The following is a 23,021-nucleotide window of genomic DNA, read 5'->3' as shown; positions in this document are numbered from 1 at the left end:
TACATGGCCACTGTGTTGTCCGTCATTATCAGGACATTCTTTCCCCATACAGAGGGCAGAAAAGCCTTCAGCGCAAGTCTGATTGCTCTCAGCTGCAAAAGATTGATGTGTAGGTTGGACTCTGATGGAGACCAATGACCGCTGATTGTCAGATCGATGGCATGGGCTCCCCACCTCATGAGTGAGATGTCAGTCACTACTGTTATCTCCAGCCATGGTTGCCAAAAAGCTTCTCCCTTCAGAATATTGTCCTTGCAGGCCCACCACAGAAGATCCAGAGCGACCCTGCTTGGAACCTGAAGTATGTCTGACATTTTTTATTTTTTTAAATTGTCTTTTCTTTTATGAAACATGAAACAAATATGCCGTCTGTGTTACACATGACTGCTTCAAGAACCTTGGTACCCTCCTCCCCCAGCAATACCTGCAGTGCATTGGTATGTCACATTCTTCCCTTTAGCACACTCATCCATTTGTTAGTGAATTATGTAGTGTGCGTCTGTTGCTAACTCTTTGCATTGGGACGTCGCTGTGGTCTGGTGTCAAGGGGAACAGCAAAGTGATCTCAGCTAGTCACCCCATCCTGGTGGGTTCCTGCTATGAGGTAATGTGTATATGGTCCCCATATGTCTTTGGGTTTGGTCTGTGAGATGGTCATCCGCCCAAGTTCCGTCTCCATTTCATTGCAATACAGGATATCAGCCCACCATTTTTCTACTCTGGGGGCCTGTGTACCTCCCCACATCAGAGCTACACGTCTTTTAGCTAGTAGTAACAATAGGCCTTCCTAGTGTGTTTAGGGCTACGTCTAGTGTACCCCAGTAGTGCTGTTAGTGGAGACTGCTCCAGGATTTCCCCCACTATTTAGTTCGGTGTCTCGAAAACCTGTGACCAAAATTGTCTAACCGTTGGGCACCCACCATGCCATATGTAAGAAGTCTGCGGGTGATGTGGTGCGTTGTGGACAACAATCAGGAGTCCCAGGGAAGAACGTATATAACAGTGCCAGGGTGTAATAACATTGATGTAGGTATTTAAAGTGGATCAACTTATATCTGGCATTAAGAACCACCCTTCTCGTTTTACCACAGAAGTAACCCCACATTTTCTCGGTTAGTGCTTCCCCTAGTGCTTGTTCCCATTTTACCTGCGGTGTGATGTCTGTCCCACTACTAGCCTCCATGCATTTGTTATACAGCGTAGACACCACCTTACTACCGTCGTCATGTGAGAGCATATGGGCCAGTATGGGTTCTGCTTCGGGTTCGGCTGGAAACCTGGGGAAAATTCTCCTCAGGGAGTTCCTCAGGCGGAAATAAACACATCTAGTGGAGTGAATTCCACTCTACGTTTCATCGCCTCCATCAACAAGTATTGGCCTTCAGGGAACAAGTCCCAGAGTCTGGATATGTGCGGGCGCCTCATGAGATCAACATAGCCCTTCTCGCAGGACAGGAGCAATCCCAGTATGTGTATAACCGGGAGGTGTGGGGAGTAGATGACTTCCCCATTGATTTACATTCAATTCAAGCCCAGGATTTAAAGGTCACTTCAATCATATTCGGTGACCTCAGAGATCTGCAAGTGGATGTCAGTATAATTGGCCTCAACAAATACGGGGCGGCTAGCGCCCTTTCCACCTCGACATGCCTTCTGTCCGTCTGGCCCCTGTACCAGTACAACAGGAATCCCGCCTGTGCTGCCTCGTAGTATACCTCAAAATCGGGACATGCCAGATCCCCTTTCTGCAAGTGGGCTGCTATTTTTTCCCTTTTTTCCCAGGACACTTGTGCCTTTTTCCCTGCCCAAATAAAACAAGATAACTCAGAGCAAATTTCCTGGAAGTACCCCCTTGGGGACGAGGTCAGCACATTAAGAAACGCATACAGGAAACGTGGAAGCAGAACCATTTTTATCAGCAATATTCTCCCGTATAGGTTAAGTGGCATCTCCATCGATCTATTCACTGAAGTCCTGGCTTGATCTAGTACCCTGCAGTAGTTCAACTTGTATAGTTCATCTATGGATCTAGCTATATATACTCTCAGGTACCTGGTGTATGTGTCGTGCCATTGGAAACCTAACTCACCAGCAAACCTTGTGGTACCCACTGTGAGTGGGAACAATACTGATTTTGTGGTGTTGATTTTTAACCCAGAGTAGTCCCCAAAGATGAACACGTCTGACATGATAGGGCCCAGGTTTTGTTCCGGGTCCTTGATATATAGCACCATATCGTCAACGAAGAGAGAAATGACCACCCTGTGTCTATATAGTTGTATGCCTCTGTTTATGTGCCGGTCGCTAATTCCATTTGCCAGCAGTTCGATTGCCAGTGCGAACAGTAACGGTGAGAGTTAATAGTCCGTTTACTCAAATTCTAGCACTGGGTAGAGTGTAAAGTAATTGAACCATGGCGATAAATCCCTCACTGAGTCCCATTCTGCAGAGAACTGTGAACAGAAAGGGCTGTTCGACAGATTCCAATGCTTTTGTGGCATCCAGGAGTGCCACCAATACTGGTTCGTCCTGCTGCACAGACGACATCAGCCCAAATATTCCGAGGAGCCCATAGGAGGTGATCCACCTTTACACATTTCTTCATCAATGGGGCCAGCCTCGATGCCAGGATCTTTGCCAGTATTTTATTGTCCATATTTATTAGGGATATTGGGCGGTATGATGAGCAGTCATCAGGCTCTTTGTCGGGTTGTAAAAGAATGACTACCACTGCTTCTCGTGTCGAGATCCGTAGACATCCAGTCTCCAAGCTCTGCCGAAACACCTCCAAGTAGGCATGGGGCCAGTTGGACAGTGTAGCATTTATAGAATTTGGCTGTGGGCACATTTAACTATTTGTTGTAAAGAGCTCTGCTGCTTCTCAAAGCTGGGTCTGCACTCAAACAACCAAACTAAAATAAGAGATCCCGCTTGACTCTTAACGCCAGCTACCTCTTGATGTTAAACTCCAACCTCCTTCTCCTGTTTCCACCCAACCAACTCCTAATATTTAATTTCAACCTCTACATACTTTCTCTTCTCCCCTCCAACCTCCTACTCTCCTCACTCCCCCTGCAAAATCCTGCCTCGCTAACCTGTGCCAAACTACAGCTGTCAGCTCCCACTACAAGCACCTGTGCTGCCTAACTGGGACTTACAGCTTACAAAGCCTTGAGGCACCTCCCCTCTGGATCCGTTAGGGTCTGCATCTGTGTAGGTGAATTTTTGATGGCTTGTGATTGGTTCCTTTAAATTAATTCACATATGTTTGATTTGGGCTTCTAGGGCTGGACCAAGCCTTCATACGGTTAAATCTGCCATTTTGGATTTCACTTTCTTTAACTGTGGGGGTATTGCAGCTGCAGGCCGCTTATATTGTTATTTTTATCTGAAAACTCAATGAAGCAGGTTTAATGAAGCATTATGTAATTTCTACTATGTTTAACCACCACTTGTAAGCATGCGTAACCTGTAAAGTTTAAAGTATCCTTGAACAACGCGCCCGGTTACCCTCGGGTTTGGTGCGCGCTATAAATAATAAACAAATAAACAAACAAAATCTGCTGGAGTACATGCAGGTGAGCAAAGTAAACGTATTGTTGAATTCTGCATCAGTCCCCCAATTGAGCTATGGCACTCTGCTGCCAGGAAATGAGCACTGAAGGGGTTTGACAGTGGGAGTACTGTAAGAAAATGCAGCGCGAGACTCTGACGTCTAAGCAGGTATCCGCTACTGGGATCTAAAATGTTTGATTCCTTCACTACATGTTTTAAGTATTTTCAGTGCTCCTCTCCCTTAAAGCCAGTGTCTAAGATATATGCTACTTCATGAATGCACAAAAAGCTTGTGTATAGGGGAAACAATGTATCGTTGATTCTATTCTCCCCCAAGTCCGAAAGTGTGAGAGCCATCTAAAGCGGGTTGAGTGGACTTAGAGGCACAGATTTCTGAAGTAGAACTTTCATTGTGGAGCCCCTGGACTTTACCCATTCCGAGAATACCTACAGAAAAACAAACAATGTACTGTATAATACGTTATGATGTATAGTAATCAATGCAATGTCGCTAGACTTCCGTGACTATGATGGAAAACTGAACAAAATAAAAGTTTTTTTTTGTAAATGCAGTAAAGCCTTTTTAAGGCTGGCTTGACATGTAATCAGAAAAACATTTACCTGGAGCATGAACAGTGTCTTTACTGTCTGTATCCGTACCACAACTTGAACAGCTGTACCATCTGCGAGTAGTTCTCACCCAAGACCTGAAACGACCACCACTGCAGTTTAGTGGCCTGGTTGGATGAAGGTGCTGGGGCCTCTAACTCTGCCTCTGTCTCTAGTTATGCCTCCATCAGGCACAGCAGACACCTAGAAAGCACTACCTTTTACGGACCTCCTCCATCACTGGAGCCATATTCTGTTCCGGGTTGCGGACATATAAGTGTGTCGTTGGCGTATAAGGATATGATCTGTGGTGGCCCTGCTATGTGTAGGCCTCTATGTCCACGTTTGTCTCGCATTGTACGGGCCAAGTGTTCGATTGTTAGTGCAAAAAGTAGTGGGGATAGTGGGCAGCCCTGCCTTGTGCTACATCCCATGTGGAAGGTGGGTGAGAGCGTGACATTGGTGCAGACCCTGGCTGTTGGGTTAGTGTACAATAATCAAATAAATTCTATGAACTGATCTCCTAATTTCATCCGGTCAAGGACTGCGAAACAGAGTTGAAGGCCTTCTCTGCGTCGAGCGAGGTCGCTACAGCCCTGGCATTTGGATTTATTTAAGATATGATGTAGAAGAGTCTACGCAAATTAAACGCTGCCGAGCGTCTGGGAATAAATCCGGATTGGTCCGGATGTATCAACACGCCATGTAGGGCAGAAGGCATATGGATAAGATTTTGGTGAATATTTTGGTGTCAGTGTTGATCAGGGATAATGGTCTGTATGAGGCCATTTCGGACGCTGGTCTGTTTGGTTTTAGCAGCACAGTAATTACGGCATTAGAGAGTGTGGGTGCTAGTTGGCCGAACTGTAGGGACTCATTCCAGACCCTCTTAAGTTTAGATGCCAGGATCTGCCGGAGCTCCTTATATAGTTCGACTCCTATCCCATCTGGGCCTGGGGCCTTACCGGACGAAAGAGCCATTATTGCATTATTACGGTTGAGTATTGTTTGTGTCTCTGGGTGTAGGGATGGGAGAGGAATCTCGTCCAAATAGCATGTCAGGTCTGCTTCTGTGCATCTGTCTGTATTAGTGTATAGGGTTTTATAGTATTGAAGGAATCCCTTCATGTGTAGTTAGTATGTTACCCGTCTGTCCCTTAATACCGGTAATGTGTTGTGCTCCCTTTTCTGCACGGATCACGTCCGCCAGAAAGTGGCCCGGTCTGTCCGCCTCCCCGTAGCGCTGTGTCTGGTTCATCAGGCAGACTTCCCTGTTCCCAGTACTCTAAATTTCAGTAGGTTCCCTTTGTTAAGGTCTAACAATGCTCTATCCTGTGTTGTGCCATATTCATTTTCGAGTTGTCTGAAGTCTGCTTCTACCCTGCCTAACTCTCTTGTTTCTTCCAGGCTTCCAGTGGTCATTGAGATTACCTCGCCCCACAGCCACACCTTAAATGTTTCCTAGATAGTAGAAAAACGGGGCACGGATCCCTTGTTTTTCTGGAAGAAGCCCTGAACTCTGTCCCGCAGTGCCTCAAGGAATGTTGTATCTAGTAAACATGAGGTTAACAATCTCCATGGTGGGCGGGCAGTACCAGGACCTTCCCAACGTATCAGTAGTGTGACCGGTGACTGGCCGGAAAGGGTTCTGGGGTGTATCTTGCACTCCTGTACACGTGATATCAATCCCACAAAGACCAGCCAGTAATCAATCCTGGGCTGTGCATTGTGGACCAACGAATAGTAGGTATATTCGTGTAAGTTAGGGTTACAGTCTCTCCATGCATCCACTAATGTTTGTTGCATAATCAGTCTCACCATGCGGCCCACATTTGTAAGGTTGCACTGGGTGTCTTTCGAGCAGTCCATTACACAGTCCAGAATTGTATTAAAGTCGCCTCCCCATATAATCGGGGAATGGTGTCCCCAGATTAGGATCTCTATTAACTGTCCATAGAACTCTGGGCCATCTAGGTTGGGGCCATATGTATTGACTAGTGTTGCTTCCTTATCGGCTATCTTCCCCTATAGAATCACATATCTTCCCTGTGGGTCCATGCAACGCCTGTTTTCCTGTAAGCATAATGGGCAATGTATCAGGGTCATTACTCTCTCCCCCCCTAGCCTGAGTTTAATAATCCATATAGCCTCTTTGGCTCCCCCAGCTGGATGCAAATTTCTCATTAAGGGACCCTTGGGTGTGGGTTTCTTGTAGCATTACTACCTTGGGGCCATGGCGGTAAATATACGCTAGTACTTTCCTCGCCTTGATGGGGTTGTTCAAGCCACGGACATTTCAAGTCAGGAAGGAGATCTTGTCACCCATAGAGACATGTTAGTGGCACATGGTGGACACATATTGCTTGCATGTATGGCAAGGATGTGTTTGTATGTTTACTAGGCAGCATGTCCGCACATTTTAAAAAAAGAAAACATATTAATACAACTTCAATCCTTTTCAGCTCTTTTAACATTTGATAAACATATACGTCATTATCTCAAACTTGACGAACCTCAACCCGCCCTCATCATCATCATCATCCCCAACTTGACGATGTAACCCCCAAAAAACTATGGGAGCTTCCTGGGGTGTGCTGCGAACAGTGGTTGCGATCCTGAAGCTGGTTGCAGTGTCTGCAGCCGGTCCCAGTTGTACTCATGTTGTACACCAATGTGTATTCTTGTGACAGGAGAGCTTAGGTCAATGGTAATGTTGATTATTCATCGACTGCAGCATCTGACTCGTTACGCTATACTATTGATGCTTCTATGTATGCAGTGGCCTTCGATGGGTTCTCAAAGAAGTGTGCCCGGCCTCCATGTTGGATTCTTAATTTGGCAAGAAACATGAGGGCATATGAAACCTGTCTGATTCGTAATAGCTTCTTGACTGGGTCGTATGATTTCTGTAGGGCCTGGACGTTGGCCGAGACATCCGGGTAAACATCGCGGAAGCTTTGTAGTGGAGAGTGCCCTGTTCCCTCGACATTTGTAGTACTACTTCTCTGTCTCGATAGTAAAGCAATCTTGCCCGGATAGTGCAGGGGGGGGGGGGCTCCTGGTTCAGGAAATGTTTCCATAGAACCTTTGCTAGTCGCCTCGGGTATCCCAATTATTCAAATTTCGTTCCGTCTCGAGCGCGACTCCAGGTCAACGCGTTTATTGCAGATTTTTGTGAACTTCGGTTTTCAATTGCATTATATCCGGGTCATGTCTATCGACCTTGTCTTCTGTTCACCAACCCTTATTTCTGCCTCATTTATGCGACTGCTTTCTTTTTCTAGTTTAGATTTTAGTGAACCTATGGTGGAGACAATGTCATCCAGTTTCATGTTCACTGCCATGAATGCACTTTGTATTGCCACTAATAGGCAGGCAGGCAAAAAGTAGACACACAAATGAAATTAGAAGCAAAACTCTCCAGCACATGAAGAAAACCACAAGGAAAACAAGCAGCCAGAGAACCTGGCTACTACCATGCAAATAGAAATTGAAAAGGGGTCGGGGACAAGAGGGTTTTCTAAAGCTCGGCAACTGTGTAACCCAAACTCTGGGAAAAGAATGGCCACAAATCATGTGAGTGCTGGAACCAATGGAAGGGGTGTTAAATAGACCCAGGAAAAGAATAGTATAAAAGGAGAGAAAATGAGAACCAGAGTGTAGGTTGTAGAGATCAGACAAAAAGGAGGACTCACGGTGGAGAAGAGTACTGAGAGTTGCTGCTGGAGTTGGAGTAGAGAGCAGGTGAGGTACCGGTTGTGTGAGAGAGTGGTATCAGTTGAGTGTAGTATGGTGAAGGCAGGGGGGTGTAAAAGGTGAGTGCGAAAGAAAGAGGGCAGATGTGTACGGTACTAGAGAGCATGAGAGTGATAAACAGAGTAATTGGTAGGAGGGTGTGGAGAGTAGGCAAAGCGGTAGTGGAAGTAGTGGTGAGGATGGTGTGCAGCAAGAGGAGGTAGTTGGAAGAGATAGGCAGATCAAGTGTGTTAAGATTAGGGCACAGAAGCATAGATAAGGGACTGGACATGGAGGGGAGAGAGCTGAGGGGAGAGAGAGAGAGAGGGGGAGGGGGAGAGAAGAGGAGAGGGGTAGGGAGGGTGGTGAGAAGTGTGGATACAGAGGTGAGGAGAAGGGTGTGCAGTGAGGTGAGGAGTAACGTAAGGTGAGGAGAGAGTGCAGACATCGGAGGGACAGGATGGGAGAGAGAGGAGAGAAAGATGACCGGAGAGTGTGGGAGAAGCAGAGAAAGGAGAGGTTTGAGAGAGAGTTGAATAGAGGGTGCGGCAGAGGCAGAAAGGGTAGTGAAAGAGATGGTGCATGAGAGAACGCTCCAGGCAAGAAAACCATCATTTGCTATTGGGAAACCTGGAAAATGTTAGGTCAGGACATTGCTAGAAGAACCACGGAGGGAGCTGGACAGATAAGGTGTTATGCCTTTAGGCCCTCACCTACAGCTAGCCTCAGATAGTAGGTATTACCAACGCTAGCTGGAAGATCTGGGGTTCAGGGACATCTGGGTTAGGGTGGAGGGAGCACACGGGACGTCGATATAGGGAATCATTTAGAGCCATTTTTACCAATTTTGAAAATAAAAACCCTTGAACCATCCTTTTGAGTCTGGGAGTTATTGAAGCTATTTGTAACAATTAGCTGGCTGAAGTTCACAAGTTTCACTTGGGGGTCACAAGCGTACAAGATACACAAAGAGCAGAGCTCTTATCTCCTTGGCTGACAACAAATCTTAGATGGCACCAGCTTCAGATTTGGGCACGGCCTGCAGACCTATGAGAGGAAGGTGCAGAGCGAACAACACAGACACGGAACAGCATGGGTGTTCAAACAAACCAATCAGATTCACAAATGAATTTTCCCACACACATGACAACAGTAACAGAGGAGGTTCAAGAACACATGGACAAGTCCATGTAAAAGGGATGGAAATTAGTTGAAGTTTGTCACAGTCCAGAGGGCGCAGCAGTCCAGAGGGCGCAGTGTTGAGGAGAAGGAGTATTGTTGAGGAAAGAGAAGTGAAGAGGATCAGGCTGGTTTGGTTCGAGAAGAGGAGGTGAATTGGGGAGAAGGAATAGGAGGTGGGAAACAGCATGTGAAGGATGAAGTGGAGACAAAGGGGAGAGCGGTACAGAGATACGAGAAAGAAGCAGATAAGTGCAAAAATGCACATAAAGGAAAAGAAAGTATGTGAGGTCCGATAAGAAAGCAAAGGAAGTTGCAAGAGTGCATGGTGGAAAAAAAAGTTACAGCAAAGGGAAGGTGCAAGTGTTCAAGGGGAAGAAACACAGGAGAACAAGAAGGGGTGAGAGGAGCACCGGAAGGTGAAAGGTTTGAAAGAAGGAAAAAAGACTAAAGAGAGGGGTTACAGATCAGTGGTCATGCCTAGGAGTAGCAAAAACCAAGGCGGTTTTGAAAGTCTCTGATTGTCCCCCACAAGTGAAGGGTGTGGGAAAGAACAGTATAAATAAAAGAGACGGTCCATCCTGACAAGCTGAACTTGCGTTGGAAACCAAAAGGGGGCTACGCTTGGGGAAGGGAGCCTTGAGAGGCCTAGCAAAGTTAGATACTTATTGTTTTGCAATGTTAAAAGGGATTAAACTTGGGGAAGGGAACCCTGATAAGTTTCAAAAGGAACTATTTTGTTTGTAGTGTTTGGAACTTGGACAAGTTGAAGCTTGGGGAAGGGAACCCCAAGGAACCAAAGACACAGTGTTTGAGAATATTGCAAGGGCTCTCTGAAGGTCTTACAAACAGCCCTTTTTGATTGAACTCATCTCTGTGACATTGACCAAACTACAACTGGTGAGAAGACCAACTGTGGTTTCCTGTATTTTGTTGTACCACAGTTTTTCCTTTTTAAAGACTTCCCATCACATTTTTGTAAAGGGTGAGGGCAAGCATAGGTTTAGACACAGAGAGACTTTTATTTTGGACTATTGGACATTGACGGCCTTCAGAAACATCAATTAAGGGAACCATCCCTTTAGATTTAGGGCCAGTTAGGCATTACACCAATCCAGGAACCTTAGTAAATAAAGGTTTTGAAATCAACCTCTTTGAGTCTCCGTCTGTCTTGATACCATGCCTGTCTCATGGGAGGAAGAGAGACAAAGGAGGAACATTGACAGAGGTAAAGAGGAGGAAGAAGCATAGACACACTTGCTAGAGGAAATGGTGATAGACCAGAAAGAGGAGGTGGTGGAGAAGATGAATAGCCTGGGAAGGCTGAGACAGAGAGGGAAGGTACCATAGGTACGCTTTATGTCTTGTTGACCATTGTGGTAGAGTGGAGAAGGCATGGGCGCTTGGGAGGCCATGATAAGGTAACAAGAGTTCAGGGTGAGGCTCAGTATAGCTGAAGAGGGTAAAGTGTGATAGAGGAGGGTCATTGAGGAATGAGATCATTGTTAAGGCATGAGTAGCCAGCAGATAGCAATGGGTGTCAGTAAGAGGCTACCTAGACAAGAGATAGAAATGCCTCCCTCCACCCCAGCTAACCAGATAAAGCCTAAGAAGGCATCTTTGAGGCCTAATCCTACTATTGTGTTCCAAAGTCATGCCTTCTATTTCAGTTGTTGAAAATAAACCCACACTGAAACACTAAGATCTGTCAACTCATGTTTGTGACACCTGCAAAATCAAAAGTGCAAAATATTGCTGTATATTTAAAAAAATGAGGCCCACATTTTTTAAATTCAGAGTAATAGATCTACAAACAAATCATACTCACCAGTCGAAAAAGTTGAGGATCTAAACACCCAATTACTATCAGCTACCGTCATACAATGATGCATGCTCGAGTCTTCTCGGAGATCCCAAACCACAACTGAGCCATCCATTGTTCCAGCAAACACTAGTGTTGCTTTTCCAGGACTAAAACAGCAACATTTTATCTGCAATTTTTAAAAAAGGAAATGAAATCTATTAGAAACCAGCAACATTTTAGTGTTCTAATGCAGAGCAGGCAGGGATACTTATTACTGCCAACTATACTGCCAAAATAGACTGACTATTGATACCAGTGCTGCACAAAGTCAGTACAGTGCCAGGATCACCACACAGCTCTAGGCATCGTCAGTGGGGTGACTTAAGAGAACAGATGCCACCCTGCCCCAGTGGATGTTGGATCGAGGTCAGTATGAGGAGAATCATCTGGACCCCTTCCCTTGGTCCGGACACAAGGTAGGGGATAATCCCAATGCTCCAATGCCACAAATAACTCGTGATCATGGTTAACCCACTCCCCCAGGGTCCCAGTGAGTTAGGGGAGGACATTCATGGTAGTCTTGACCCTTTCCAGATCCCTAGAAAAATTGTGGGGAAAATTGGTAGGGAGGCCACTTCACAAGTGACAGAGATTGAAGCTTTCTTTAGGCAGATCCAAAACTCCAAAGCAAGAAAACAAGCACTTCTCTTTAGCCATAGTCAATTGCATTCATGCAATGTTTAGTAGTCTTTGTCCTGCTATTGTTATAATTCCATCAGCAGTATCAGGGAAGTCATTTCACAGCCCTGACGAGACGCTTTGTGAGCTCCACACTCTTGCGCATGATAATACATTACTCATTAATTGTCTCCCATCAGAGTATTCCCTTGCCGGTCATACAAAGTTGCAATTTCCCTGCTAGTCAACGCACACTGCACATTCAGAGAGTTTAAGAAGCTTACCAAGAGTTTTCCCAGTATTTAATCCACATACTGATGCCAGAGGAAAGCTTGCCACAGCCCACTGAGCCAGATGTGAGGCCAGGTGAACCCTGCAGCAGCAAATACCAAATTTAAACACAGGTACAGCCCCTCACTAAGCCCAGAGAAGGCATAATACGAACTAGGATGCCCAGATAGACAGTGTGGGTTGGAGGAGCACGAGTCGAGTTTGGTAGTGCTGTAGATTGGAGAAAGTCAGAGAAAGTAGATGCTGGAGAGAATAAGGAGCCTGGAGAGGTGGCAGCAGGGACAAAGGGGCAGGAGGTGGAGGTCAGAGCTTAGGTAGTGTAAGAGGGGGCACTGAGAGCAAGGTGACTGCAGAAGAGGTGGGAAGATCATGAGAGCAGTAGCAGGTAGCAACATCAAGCAGTAAGGGTGATTATCAGGTAGAGGTAGTAAGGCCAAAGAGAAAGTTGGAAGTGCTAACTTCAAGTGGTGAAAATAAGGTGGTGGCAGTGATCCAGAGGTTGTGGAAATAACATCAGGTGGCGAGGAAGGTGGAACAGAAAAGGAGGACATAGAAACATCATGTGTCTAAGGCAGTACAGAGCAGGTGGAGGTGGTAACATCAAGTGGCAAAGGTGACAAAGGAGGAGAAGGGGGCAATCCGAAGGTGATACCATTAGAAGAAGGTGGTGGTGGTTTGCAGTTAGCATTATATGGAAGTGAGAACGATGCAGAAAATGTGGTAATTTCAAGAGAGGGGCTGGTTTGGATAACCTCTGATGATAAAGAGGGCACAAGTGGGGCATATGTATGAACATCAGGAGAAGAAGGCCATACTAAGAAGAAGGAAGAGAGCAGTCCTAGACTTGAGAGAAAGGTTCTGGCAGGCCAAGAGTGCGTCAAGGAGGTTACAACACGATCAGAGAGGGACCCCCCTACTAAGGCAGACCTCAAGAGACGCCTTTCCACATCTCCCTTATGACTCAATTTGCTGCAAGCCAATGTCCCCGAATTAGTCTTCGGGTAGAGAATCCCAGAGAGCTTACAACTAGTCCACGGAAGAAGGTTTGAGGAAACCCTAGAGACCGCAATGCCCTAGGAACTGAGCAGGGGGTGGAAACCGCTTTTGAAATATTTGCCATGGGATATTTGAGAGGCCAGGGAGGTCCAAGAGCAGGAGTGACCTGTACAGACTTTGGGGGAGCTCGCGGGAACGGAGAGGCCCATTTAGACTAAGTAGAAGTTATCCTGACATATCTTTGGGTTTGGAAGGCACTGTTTATATTTTAAGTTGGTCCCTTTTTGTATACATTTCCAAAATAAAAATGTTGAATGCGAAATACTGCCTTGGTGCACTTCTTGGTCCTAGACGTCCTCTGTAACACTCTCTACCAACAAATGTCATTGGGGAGCAGGAGTGGCCTTGAGGGATAGCCTGAGGTATTAATGGATGGGCACGGTTCTGGCACCTATCCAAGAGTGAGCAGGGGGAAAACAAGACCAGGACAGAGTACCCTGAAGAACTGGCACCAGGGATCCTACACTGCAGTTGCCGCAAGACTTTTTGGACTCCCGAACCAAAATGTGTCTGTCAAGCTAATCGCAGGCGGGGTTATGAATCCTAATGACGAGCAATCAGAATTTGATGAAAACCGCCTAGAATAGGGTGAAGTTGAAGTGAGGTTAAGGTACAAGGAGGGCTGGCGTGGAGCTTGGGCCTTCGAAACACATATGAGCCACGAGAACAAAGGAAATTAAACGTCCCCAAAATGTGTCATGCAAGATGGGCCGCACTGCCTCCACAGCGCAAGTGGCACTAGGGTTTGGGGTACACATACGGCCCCATGCTCTATACGTATGGAGGGCTCACACTCACATTCATGATATCAGGAGTTTCAAACCAGCATGGGTCCTGGGGAGCTATTGAAAGCACATCACCAGACAGTGGATCCAGCAACCGGGTCCAAGATACAACTGTGGAATAATCTGGGATTTGCTCAGCCACACTGATTCTCTACAGGGAACAGATGCCCCCTCATAGAACAGCGAGCTCCAGAGAGGAGGCAAAGTCCATGAAGACTTGGGTAGTGTGAGGGTGATTAAAAAAAGAGACTTCCTCATCCTACAGAGACAGGCTGTCAAAAACAGGCTACTAGTGACTAATTTCAACAAAAAAGACCTCATATGATCTAAAAGTGACCCCAGTGACAGAATCAGTGAGGATCATCCATTTCTCGATAACTCGATAACTTCAAGTTACAGTCCAGCAAGAGCATCCTAATGAGTAGGGCCTGGTGGGACTGACAGGGAGTTGCTCAAAATAATTGTAGTTTTTAGGATGTTCCTGGTAACTCGAAGTAAGCCTGAAGAGAATACCCAAGCGTACACTAGGGGTGGAGTTCCCACCCGGTCAGTGCAATAATCATATCCTCATCCAAGCTAATGGCGAAGACTCCCAGCCAGCAGAAAGGGCCCCAATGCAAGTCCAGTAGCAAGCGTAAAAGCATGCCTAGCATACAGTGGCTCACCCACCTGCAGAGGCACCAGTGACCAATACAATATACAGAAAACGTGACTGGAAATGAAAAAAGTAATTGAAAGACGAGATAAGGTAGAGATACCCTATGTGAAAAAGGGCATGAGCAGTAGGAGCATACCAGATGAATGGAGACACTGGAAAATCACATCAACCCATTCCTCACAAAGAGAAAACCCTTTTTATTTTGTCCCATTCCGTCCTCATGTGGCCTCTTGATTTCTTTATGTATACTTATGTGTTCTATATTAATGTCTGTTAGTTCTAAAGCAAATTATAGATGCTTGTTGGTTTTGTGTACATTATAATTTTAATGTTTGGAAATTAAAATAAAATCAAGCAGTATGACGCTGAAAGAAGATCTCACTGTGCCATCATTAGAATCAGGAGCATTCGGAAACACATTTGCTTAGGGTCTATTGATGAGCATCCTGCCACTACACATTGGTGCCGAGATTGCGCTAGAATGCACTCAAAAGAGTTTAATCCACATACCAACAATGCAATGTAACCACATACACATTCCTTTCAGCTGAAGGAGAAAGTAATGGCAGCACCTAGATAATCTAAACAAGACCTTTTTAGAGCTCCCAAAATTGCCCTACCTCAGGGGCCGACTCAGGACACTTCAGCTAAATGGAAAACCTTACCTCAGGTCACAGGCTTGATCCAGGACAGTTGAGTTTATTGGGAGGCCAAAACAGAGATCAGCAAGTTAAACTTTTTTTTGGTTCCAAGTCACTGTACATACATAACAGAGTTCAATACATAGGTGTAAGCTCCTGTTCAAATTGAGTGTATGGCTCTATTACATTGTCAGAGAAGGAGCTGCTGACTGATAGACTCAGAGCTGGGGTAGGTGGCAATGGGGGAAAGTCATCGGAGAAGCAAGGTTGGGAGCGCAGAAAGGGGCATTTGGGCAGGGAGTGGAGCAGTGGATGCGGCATCAAGCCTGTGAACGTATGAGAAAAGAGTCAAAAAGTTTTAAAAAATAAAATATTTTGTTGCTCTCAGAAGTATTCAGGTCAACCGGATTTCACACAGCGTTCTGGTTTGTTGCACTGTAGTTGAAAATTAATGCAGGCTAACACTTTAGGTTTCCTATTGGAAGGGTGAAGCACAGCATCTTACCGGACTACCATAACTACTGGGACACACCGACGAAACTCATTTTAGAAACAGGGAAGCAGGGGAAGGTATAAATGCATGGTCCAACAAATAACCATATTTGGTTTAACAGGTTTTCAAAAATGGAGGAGATATGTGTTTTGTGTTTACAGTAATTTTCTTTTGAGGTTTGGTTTTTCTTCGACAAAGCCATGGCAGGGGGCCCTATTGGCTGGTGTCTTGCTCACTATACAAGGGCCCCGAGAAAGGGATTACCAAAATATTGACACATTGCTGACTTTAAACTAGCCTCCCTGAAAGTTAATCTTAAATCACCACTAAACCAAGATCCATTATGTATAAATTATGTGCAAGGGTGCCGAAGGAGGAGACTGACACACAGGTGACATGGTGATTGCTACAGACATTTATTAGCCAAGAAAATTAAGATAAAATCTAACTTTCCCCATCTCTAAGAGGGATTTCCCCAGCTCAATTTAAACACCAAGTGTTCTGTCAGAATGTCCGCGTAAATCAATGTCCACCATCCTGTGTCAAAAACCCTACTTCTGTCCCTTACACTTAAAACTAAACAAGAGATGGATTCCAAGATGGCCCCCACCTGCTGAGGACGCACTCTCTCGGTGCTCTGTTCGGCAGGAAAGTCCTAAAGGAGAAATTGGCAGTTCCCCTACCCATGGAACCTTGAAATTGCCCCCTAAAAGTCGGTAGGGTGTGTGGGCGAAAAGGAAGCATCCGAGAAGCCAACCCGACCCAAGTAACGTAAGGACCGCCAGCCGCGGTGAAAGGCAGACAGCGAAGCCAGGAAAAGTTGCAAGAAAGTGGAGGAGCGACGCGGACCCGCCTGACCTGCCTGATGCTCCCCGTCGAGAGAGCAACAGAGACAAAGGCGGCGGAACAGGAGAGACGGTGGACCCACGACTGCTGTGAGAGGTGAGACCCAGGCTCCCCTGGACGGCAGTGAGGAGTGCAGGCACGAGAGGACTGAGTGAAACGAAAGCACTGTGGAGAACATACTGGTGACTACCCGCAGGGAGGAGCGAGGCGGACATGTGAGCAGAGGCAGACGGCAACAATCGCGTGGGTGGGACCCCACCGGACAGGAAGCTCCCCAAAGGGATACTGACAGCGTGACAACTGCCGGCGCACCGAACTTGCCTGGAAGTCGGCCCACAGAGAGCAGGAGAAACTGGGCATCAGGAGGTGGCTTGAGAAGCACCACCCACGGAGGATAAGTCGGCCCCAAACCTCAGAGCAGTGGATGTGGGGAACACGTGTTGACCAGAGAAACTAATGATTAGCAGCCTCTGGGGGTCTGACAGTAGTCCAGTCTGGTCCTCTGAGGGCACATAGAGTGGGCACCAGGAGGGGGAGCTCAGAAGGACAGTAAGAGCAACCTAACAACGCCCCCCAGAACAGAGTGGACAAAGTGGACAAAAGAAGGAGAGGGGACCAGAAGAGGGAGGGGAACAGACCTGACAGCTGGGGGCTGAGAGGAAACAACACTATCTGCACCCACAGTGCACAGTAACAGGCGGAGGGGAAAGCTGGTACGGACAAGGAACCAAGCACCGCAGTGGGGAGCGTGGTCTGGAGTGGTGACCTCGGGGGGCCCTCCCCGCCTACCCGCAAAGACCCCCCCCCCCGTCACCCATCCCAACAGTGCCTATAGAAAAGCTGGGCCCAACACTGAATACTTACAGAACAAGCCAATCCACCACTGAGGCTCAGAGAGAAAGGACAGGAAGCAACCCTACTAAACAGAGCCTGAAGCTGACAACGAAAGCACGGAAGGAGAATACAGATGCCAAATAATAGATCTAAGAACACCCCGCTTAGACCGAAATCTATATCCAAAGTACGGCCGGACCAACTGGAGCACTGCTGAAGACTGCGATCAGAATCACGCCAATCCCTGGATGCTGCAGAGCAGGAAGAAACAGGAGATCAAGGTGGAGAACCAGAGAATATGGCACTCAAAGAAGACCTCCAGGAATGCCTGAGGAACATGGAAAGTAGGATGATGGACTCCATCCAGACCCAACTGAGCTGTATCAGAGAAGACCTGCGGACCTCATTGCAGGAGGTGCGGAAGGAGATCAAACAGCTGGGGGAGAGAGGGGACACCACATATGCGGGCATTTCAGAAGTCCCTGAAGACATAAAACAAAACAGAATCCTCCTAGAACAACTCGTTAGAGCTACTCATAACTTGGAGCTCCAGGCGGAGGATCTGGAAAACAGGTCCCGAAGATCAAATATTAGGGTCAAAGGACTGGGAGAAACAGTAGAGGACTCCAATCTCCGCAAGACGTTACACAAGTACAACTATTCCAAGACCTGGCTCTATCTACTCTCCACAAGAGAAGGATGATGCAACGGGTAACTAAAGCTTTGACCTCTAAGAGGATCTCCTATAGATGGGCGTACCCGTTTGGGCTGACCTTCACGTGGGAAGGTAAACAACAGCGGATCTCTACATGTTAGGAAGGGTTGGCTCTCCTACAGATAGAGGAGGAGGACACAAGCAGCAGGGATAGAGGGGTGGCCCACAACCCAAAAGGAGACAGACCGAAGCAATGGGGAATGGTCTTCGGTGCCCAAGAGAGGACGGGAAAGGAACACCACCCTGCAAGGACCCAGGCCGTGAAAACTGGGACGGGGGTAAACAAGTAAGATAAATACTAACTGGCGGTTCTCGGGGATCCCCAGGGGAACAGACCACGCGCCTGCCGACGGGGTGGGGAGTGGCGGACACGTTGGAATCGAGACACAGGACATATATATGCCCTGGCAGGGATGTTTTGAAGACATGTATAGGGCCATTCGCCCCGGGGAAATCACGTCGGTGCCGTGGCTCAAGGTTGGGGGCAATGGGGGGGGTAGGGGAGGGAGGTAGAAGGGGGTGGGGTAGTTAAGGTCCAACTCAACAAGAGCCTCTCAAGGCGCATGCAAGGCAAAGAAACGAGTCACTCCATGCGAGGGAAGAAGTCCCATAGGGATTTCAGGAAGCAAAAGAACACACGGGGAGTATATGGCTGAACTGAACGTAGTCACCCTAAATGTACAGCGGCTGAATGCCCCAACAAGACATGCTATCCTAAGTAGGCTCATAGAGCTCCAGGCTGCAATAATTTTCCTGCAGGAGACACACTTATTACCGAGGTATGAGAGGAGATTAGCCCATAAGGCCTTCCCGAAACAATACTTCGCCTCCGGGGAGAAGAAAACTAAAGGGGTGGACATTCAGCTGGGGGCTAATGTCCCATTCCAAAAACGAGCTGTACACACAGACGCAGAGGGTAGAGGGTAGATATTTGCTTCTCAAGTGTACGATGGATGACCAAATATATACCTTAATAGCGATTTATGTCCCAAACAAAAAAAAAAGACCTATTCTTGGGTGCAATCCTACACCGCCTGGGGGACTGGTGTGAGGACCAAATAGTGATTGGGGCAGACTTTAACTGCGTAATGCATCCGAACTTGGATAAGACACTCCCACCCACCCATGCAGACAGCAGGAACAGACAAGCTTTGGGAAGGCTCTCCCGGGATCTGGATGTGATAGAAACTTGGAGATTCTTTCACGAACAGGAGAACGAGTTTACACACTACTCGGCAGTCCACAGGGGACACTCGAGGATTGATATGATCGTAATGTCGGCCACGTTAATCCCGCAGCTAAACAAATTGCAAATTGAGCCCATGTATCTCACGGATCACGCGCCAGTCCTGACACAGATGGTCCGAGAGAAGCATACCCCCATGCCCTGTAGAAAGTGGAGACATAATGAAATAATACTGAAAGACATTGCACTCAGGGCGCACATAGAAGAAACACTTTGCAACTACTTCCGGGAAAACGATAACAGGACTACAGACTTGGCAATGATATGGGACGCAGGGAAGGCAGATGGTAAGGGGGAATTCATATCACAGACAGCAGCATACATGCGTGAGAGGGATCTTATAAGGAAGAAATTGGAGGCAGAAGTGCAGGAGGCAGAATCCCAACTAAAGGCCAAACACACCTTAAAGACACAGAGCCCTCCATAAAATCAGGGCCCAATTAGAAGCCCACATGGCAGACCGCAAGGCACAAGCCTTACTGCGCACCAAACAGCCAAATTATGCCCACGGGGGTATCACATAGTACAACTTAAAAAATCACAGGGGTGAGATGAGGGTGCTAGGGAAAGATACATTGGAGATAATGGAAAGCTTTCATTGGGACCTCCTAGTGAAGGAGGATCTCCCTCTTCAATTCCACAATAAATATATGTTGAGAATCGTGCTCCCGCAAATCTCAAAAATGGATAACCTCATGCTACAAGCCCCCATAACGGCAGAGGAAGTAGGGGATGCCATAACGCAGCTACCCCTAAACAAGATCCTGGGACCGCATGGGCTGGGGAACGGGCATTATAAGACGTTCAGGAACCAATTGGTGGGGCCACTAACGAGGCTCTTTAATCATATTCGGGAGTGTGGCACAGTCACACCCGATACGGGGAGGTCAACTACGATCCTAGCGCTAAAACCGGGAAAAGACCCCACGGGGTGTGCCAGCACTGACCGATAGCCCTCCTAAACACTAATGCGAAGTTGTATGCCAAAATCTTAGCAAATAGGCCGATGAAAGTCCTACCCAAAATTATTCATGGGGACACGGCGGGCTTTATAGTGGGACATCACACCCAAAATAACGTCAGAAGGGTGGTCGACATGATCGACCTAGGCAATGGAACGGGGCAAAAGTTTTCAATAGCAGCGTTAGACGCGCTTCGCGCATTCGACAGCCTGCACTTGAAAGATTTCTACTCCGAAGGTAAGCCCCTCTCATTTGAGGAATGTAAGTAGACATTTGGAGTGAGCTAGAGGGAGCATTACACATACACACACGTCGACTAAGCAAAATGGATGACTCTGCAGTGCTTCTTTAGTAGACCAACAGATTACGTGCGTGAGACAGACATGGCATCAAAAGATGACACAGACAACTGAAGTATAGTTTGAAAACCTTTATTTTACTGGTCAGGATGGTGTAACGCTTATCTTGCCATAGCTCTAAAGTGGGAAGGTTCCCTATTGGAAGGTAAACTAAGGGAAGTCTAAGTCTGTCAGTCGAAAACAAAATATGGTCTGTGTCAAAACCTATGCTTGCACTCACTTCTATAGAATAATAATTGGTGAGGGACTTGGCAAACTCAACAGTCTTCAAAGTAAAAATAGTTTGGCAATGGAGTAATTCTGTAACTCCCTTCCCCAAGTTCAAGGCACTCAGGATCACAAAATTCCACAGGCTTCTCAGGATTCACTTGTCAAATAGTTCACAGTATCTTATTGGGCTTCTCTGGGTTCCCTCTCCCCGAACCCAAAAGCTTTTGGTTTACACTCTTCAAGGGGTCTCCCAGGGTTCCCCTGCCCAAGCTTAGAGTTCACTTTCAAAATACCAATGTTTAACTGGTTGAGTTCCACTTTCTTCAACACAAAAGTTCAACGTGCTTAACGCAAAAGTTCCACGTGCAAAACCATGAAAGTTCAACAGGTTTCCTTTGGGGGTTCCTTCCCCATTCTCAATAGCTCCTCTTTGCTAATTTCTCAGTAGTTGGTCAGGCAATTCACTTGTTCAATGGGGCCTCCTTGGTCGTGGTGCAGTTGTCAGACCGCACGGTCCACCCACTACAGGTCGCGCAACCAGGTGCCCTGAACTTTAGCTCTTGTTAAAGTTCATTAACCAAAATAAGATCCTCTTTCAACATTCACTTTCTTTCTACTTTACTGTTTCTTCATATTTTCTTTACTGGGTTTCTGTTGTTCTCCTGGGTTACTCCCCTGCCTGCAAACCTTCCTAGTATATATTTCTTTATGTGGGGTCTCTGCAGCCCTCCTGTATCACTCTTCCGCCTGGTGGCCACCCCAATGCCAAATTATTCTTTATAGTTCTTCTTGGGGATTTTGCTTACACTTCATCTCTTCGCATAGCTCCCCTTTTCTATCAATGCCTTTTTGCTCATATTTATCAGCTTCACACTGCTCGCCTTTCTTGACTCAGAGATTGTTTACTTTAAAGTACATTTCACATGGAGCTTTTGAAAATGTCCCTTCCTTTCTGTGAAGGAACACGACCACTCCGATACAATGTATACTTTAAAACTGAATAGAATAGAAGTTCTTCCTCTAGCAATCAATGCCACACAGGGTTTTTCAGCCTCTCACACTCACAGGCTCCCCTTTGAAGACTTTCCTTTTTATTGCGCTTACCACAAACGCTTCTAGGGCTTCTTCCTCCACCCCTCAGGAACTTCAGCACTGTCACAGTAACCCAGGAGGACGAGCACTCCTCTTGGTGGATGCAGGAAGGGCCCTTCAGCTGGCCTCCTTCCTCTGTCTTGCCTCTGTCCCAAGGAGCTCCAGCGCCTAAGCCACACCTGCCAGGACCAACAGCCTTCCTAATCCCCAGGGTGTGGGCGCTTTTTAGGCTACAGCACTGCACAGAATAGCTGTCCTCAGAGTCTCGCCTCCTTTCAGCTTCTCTTCTGGCTTCACAACCACATCTGCTTCTGTTACTCTCAGGATTGCTACTGCTGTTGCTGCTTTTCCCTCCTTTTTATACACCTATGACAGGTTAATGGGTTGCAGGTGGGCATACTTAGTTTCAATTGCCTGACCCTGCCTGGCCTTGTTATTGGGACATCTCCATTTAGTATGCTTGTGTGCCTCTGTTTGCAACTTCTTCGTCCCAGTACCACAGTGGTGTTTCACATAGGAAGTCTGTATTCCTCCCGACTCCCTCTTCTTCGTCACAGTACTATAGTGATGTTTTCCAAAGGAAGTATGCATTATTCTTGGCACCCTCCTCTTCTTCATAGTACTTTGGGGAACCTCAGGGAAATGAAAGGGAACTTACCTTTTCTCTGTCATCTGAGAGGGGGTCTCATGGGAGGGTAAGTGGGAGAATGCTCTCAGAATCCTCACACTTGTCTGTAATGTTCTTTCTGATGGGTTTGTCCTTCCTCCCTCAGATTCCACATCTTTGAAATTTGATTTCCATCGCCAGGTGCTTTCGTATATTTTGGCCACCGGGCGTGCAGCACAGTTACATGTTGGCTCCGCCCAGCACCCTTGTGCACCTTATGCCGGTCATCATAGTGGAGGCCAGTATACATGGAGCCACTGAGCCCCAGGAACTCAGCTCCAAACGTTTTCCTAAGACTCAAGAGCAGAGGAACGGCAGAACAGATGAGGTGTACAAGCTATCCGCCAAGAGAGGCAGGTTGGGAGGGGGATGAGGAATCTGTGAAAGGACTATTCAATCAGATAGGACATTACCAAGAGATAAGTTAGCTGCTCTAATGCAAAGGTCTGCAACCTGTGGCTCTGCAGATGCTTTGAACTATGAATCCCATTATCCCTCACCATCACCCAAATACAGGCTTGGGTCAATGGGAGATGTAATCCAGACTCCAGTTCTAATGGGTTCTTTCCTCATCTTTGATAGACTCCTGTAGTAGTACATAAAGCT

The 23,021-nt window shown here is 46.9% G+C and overlaps 1 protein-coding gene across 3 annotated transcripts in view; it reads right to left on the bottom strand.

Annotated features, from left to right (window-relative positions):
- DYNC2I1 (dynein 2 intermediate chain 1) overlaps positions 1 to 23,021 on the bottom strand; it is a 2,286,904-nt gene that overhangs the window by 833,664 nt on the left and 1,430,219 nt on the right. For all 3 annotated transcript variants that reach the window (XM_069647988.1, XM_069647989.1, XM_069647990.1), the window contains one exon: positions 10,907 to 11,069. In XM_069647988.1, coding sequence (XP_069504089.1) covers positions 10,907 to 11,069 — 163 coding nt within the window. The remainder of the gene's footprint in view (positions 1 to 10,906; positions 11,070 to 23,021) is intronic.

The sequence above is a fragment of the Ambystoma mexicanum genome, chromosome 2q (assembly GCF_040938575.1).
Source record: "Ambystoma mexicanum isolate Mex_15411 chromosome 2q, UKY_AmexF1_1, whole genome shotgun sequence".
Lineage (NCBI taxonomy): Eukaryota > Metazoa > Chordata > Amphibia > Caudata > Ambystomatidae > Ambystoma > Ambystoma mexicanum.
This window is presented reverse-complemented; position numbering and strand designations above follow the sequence as displayed.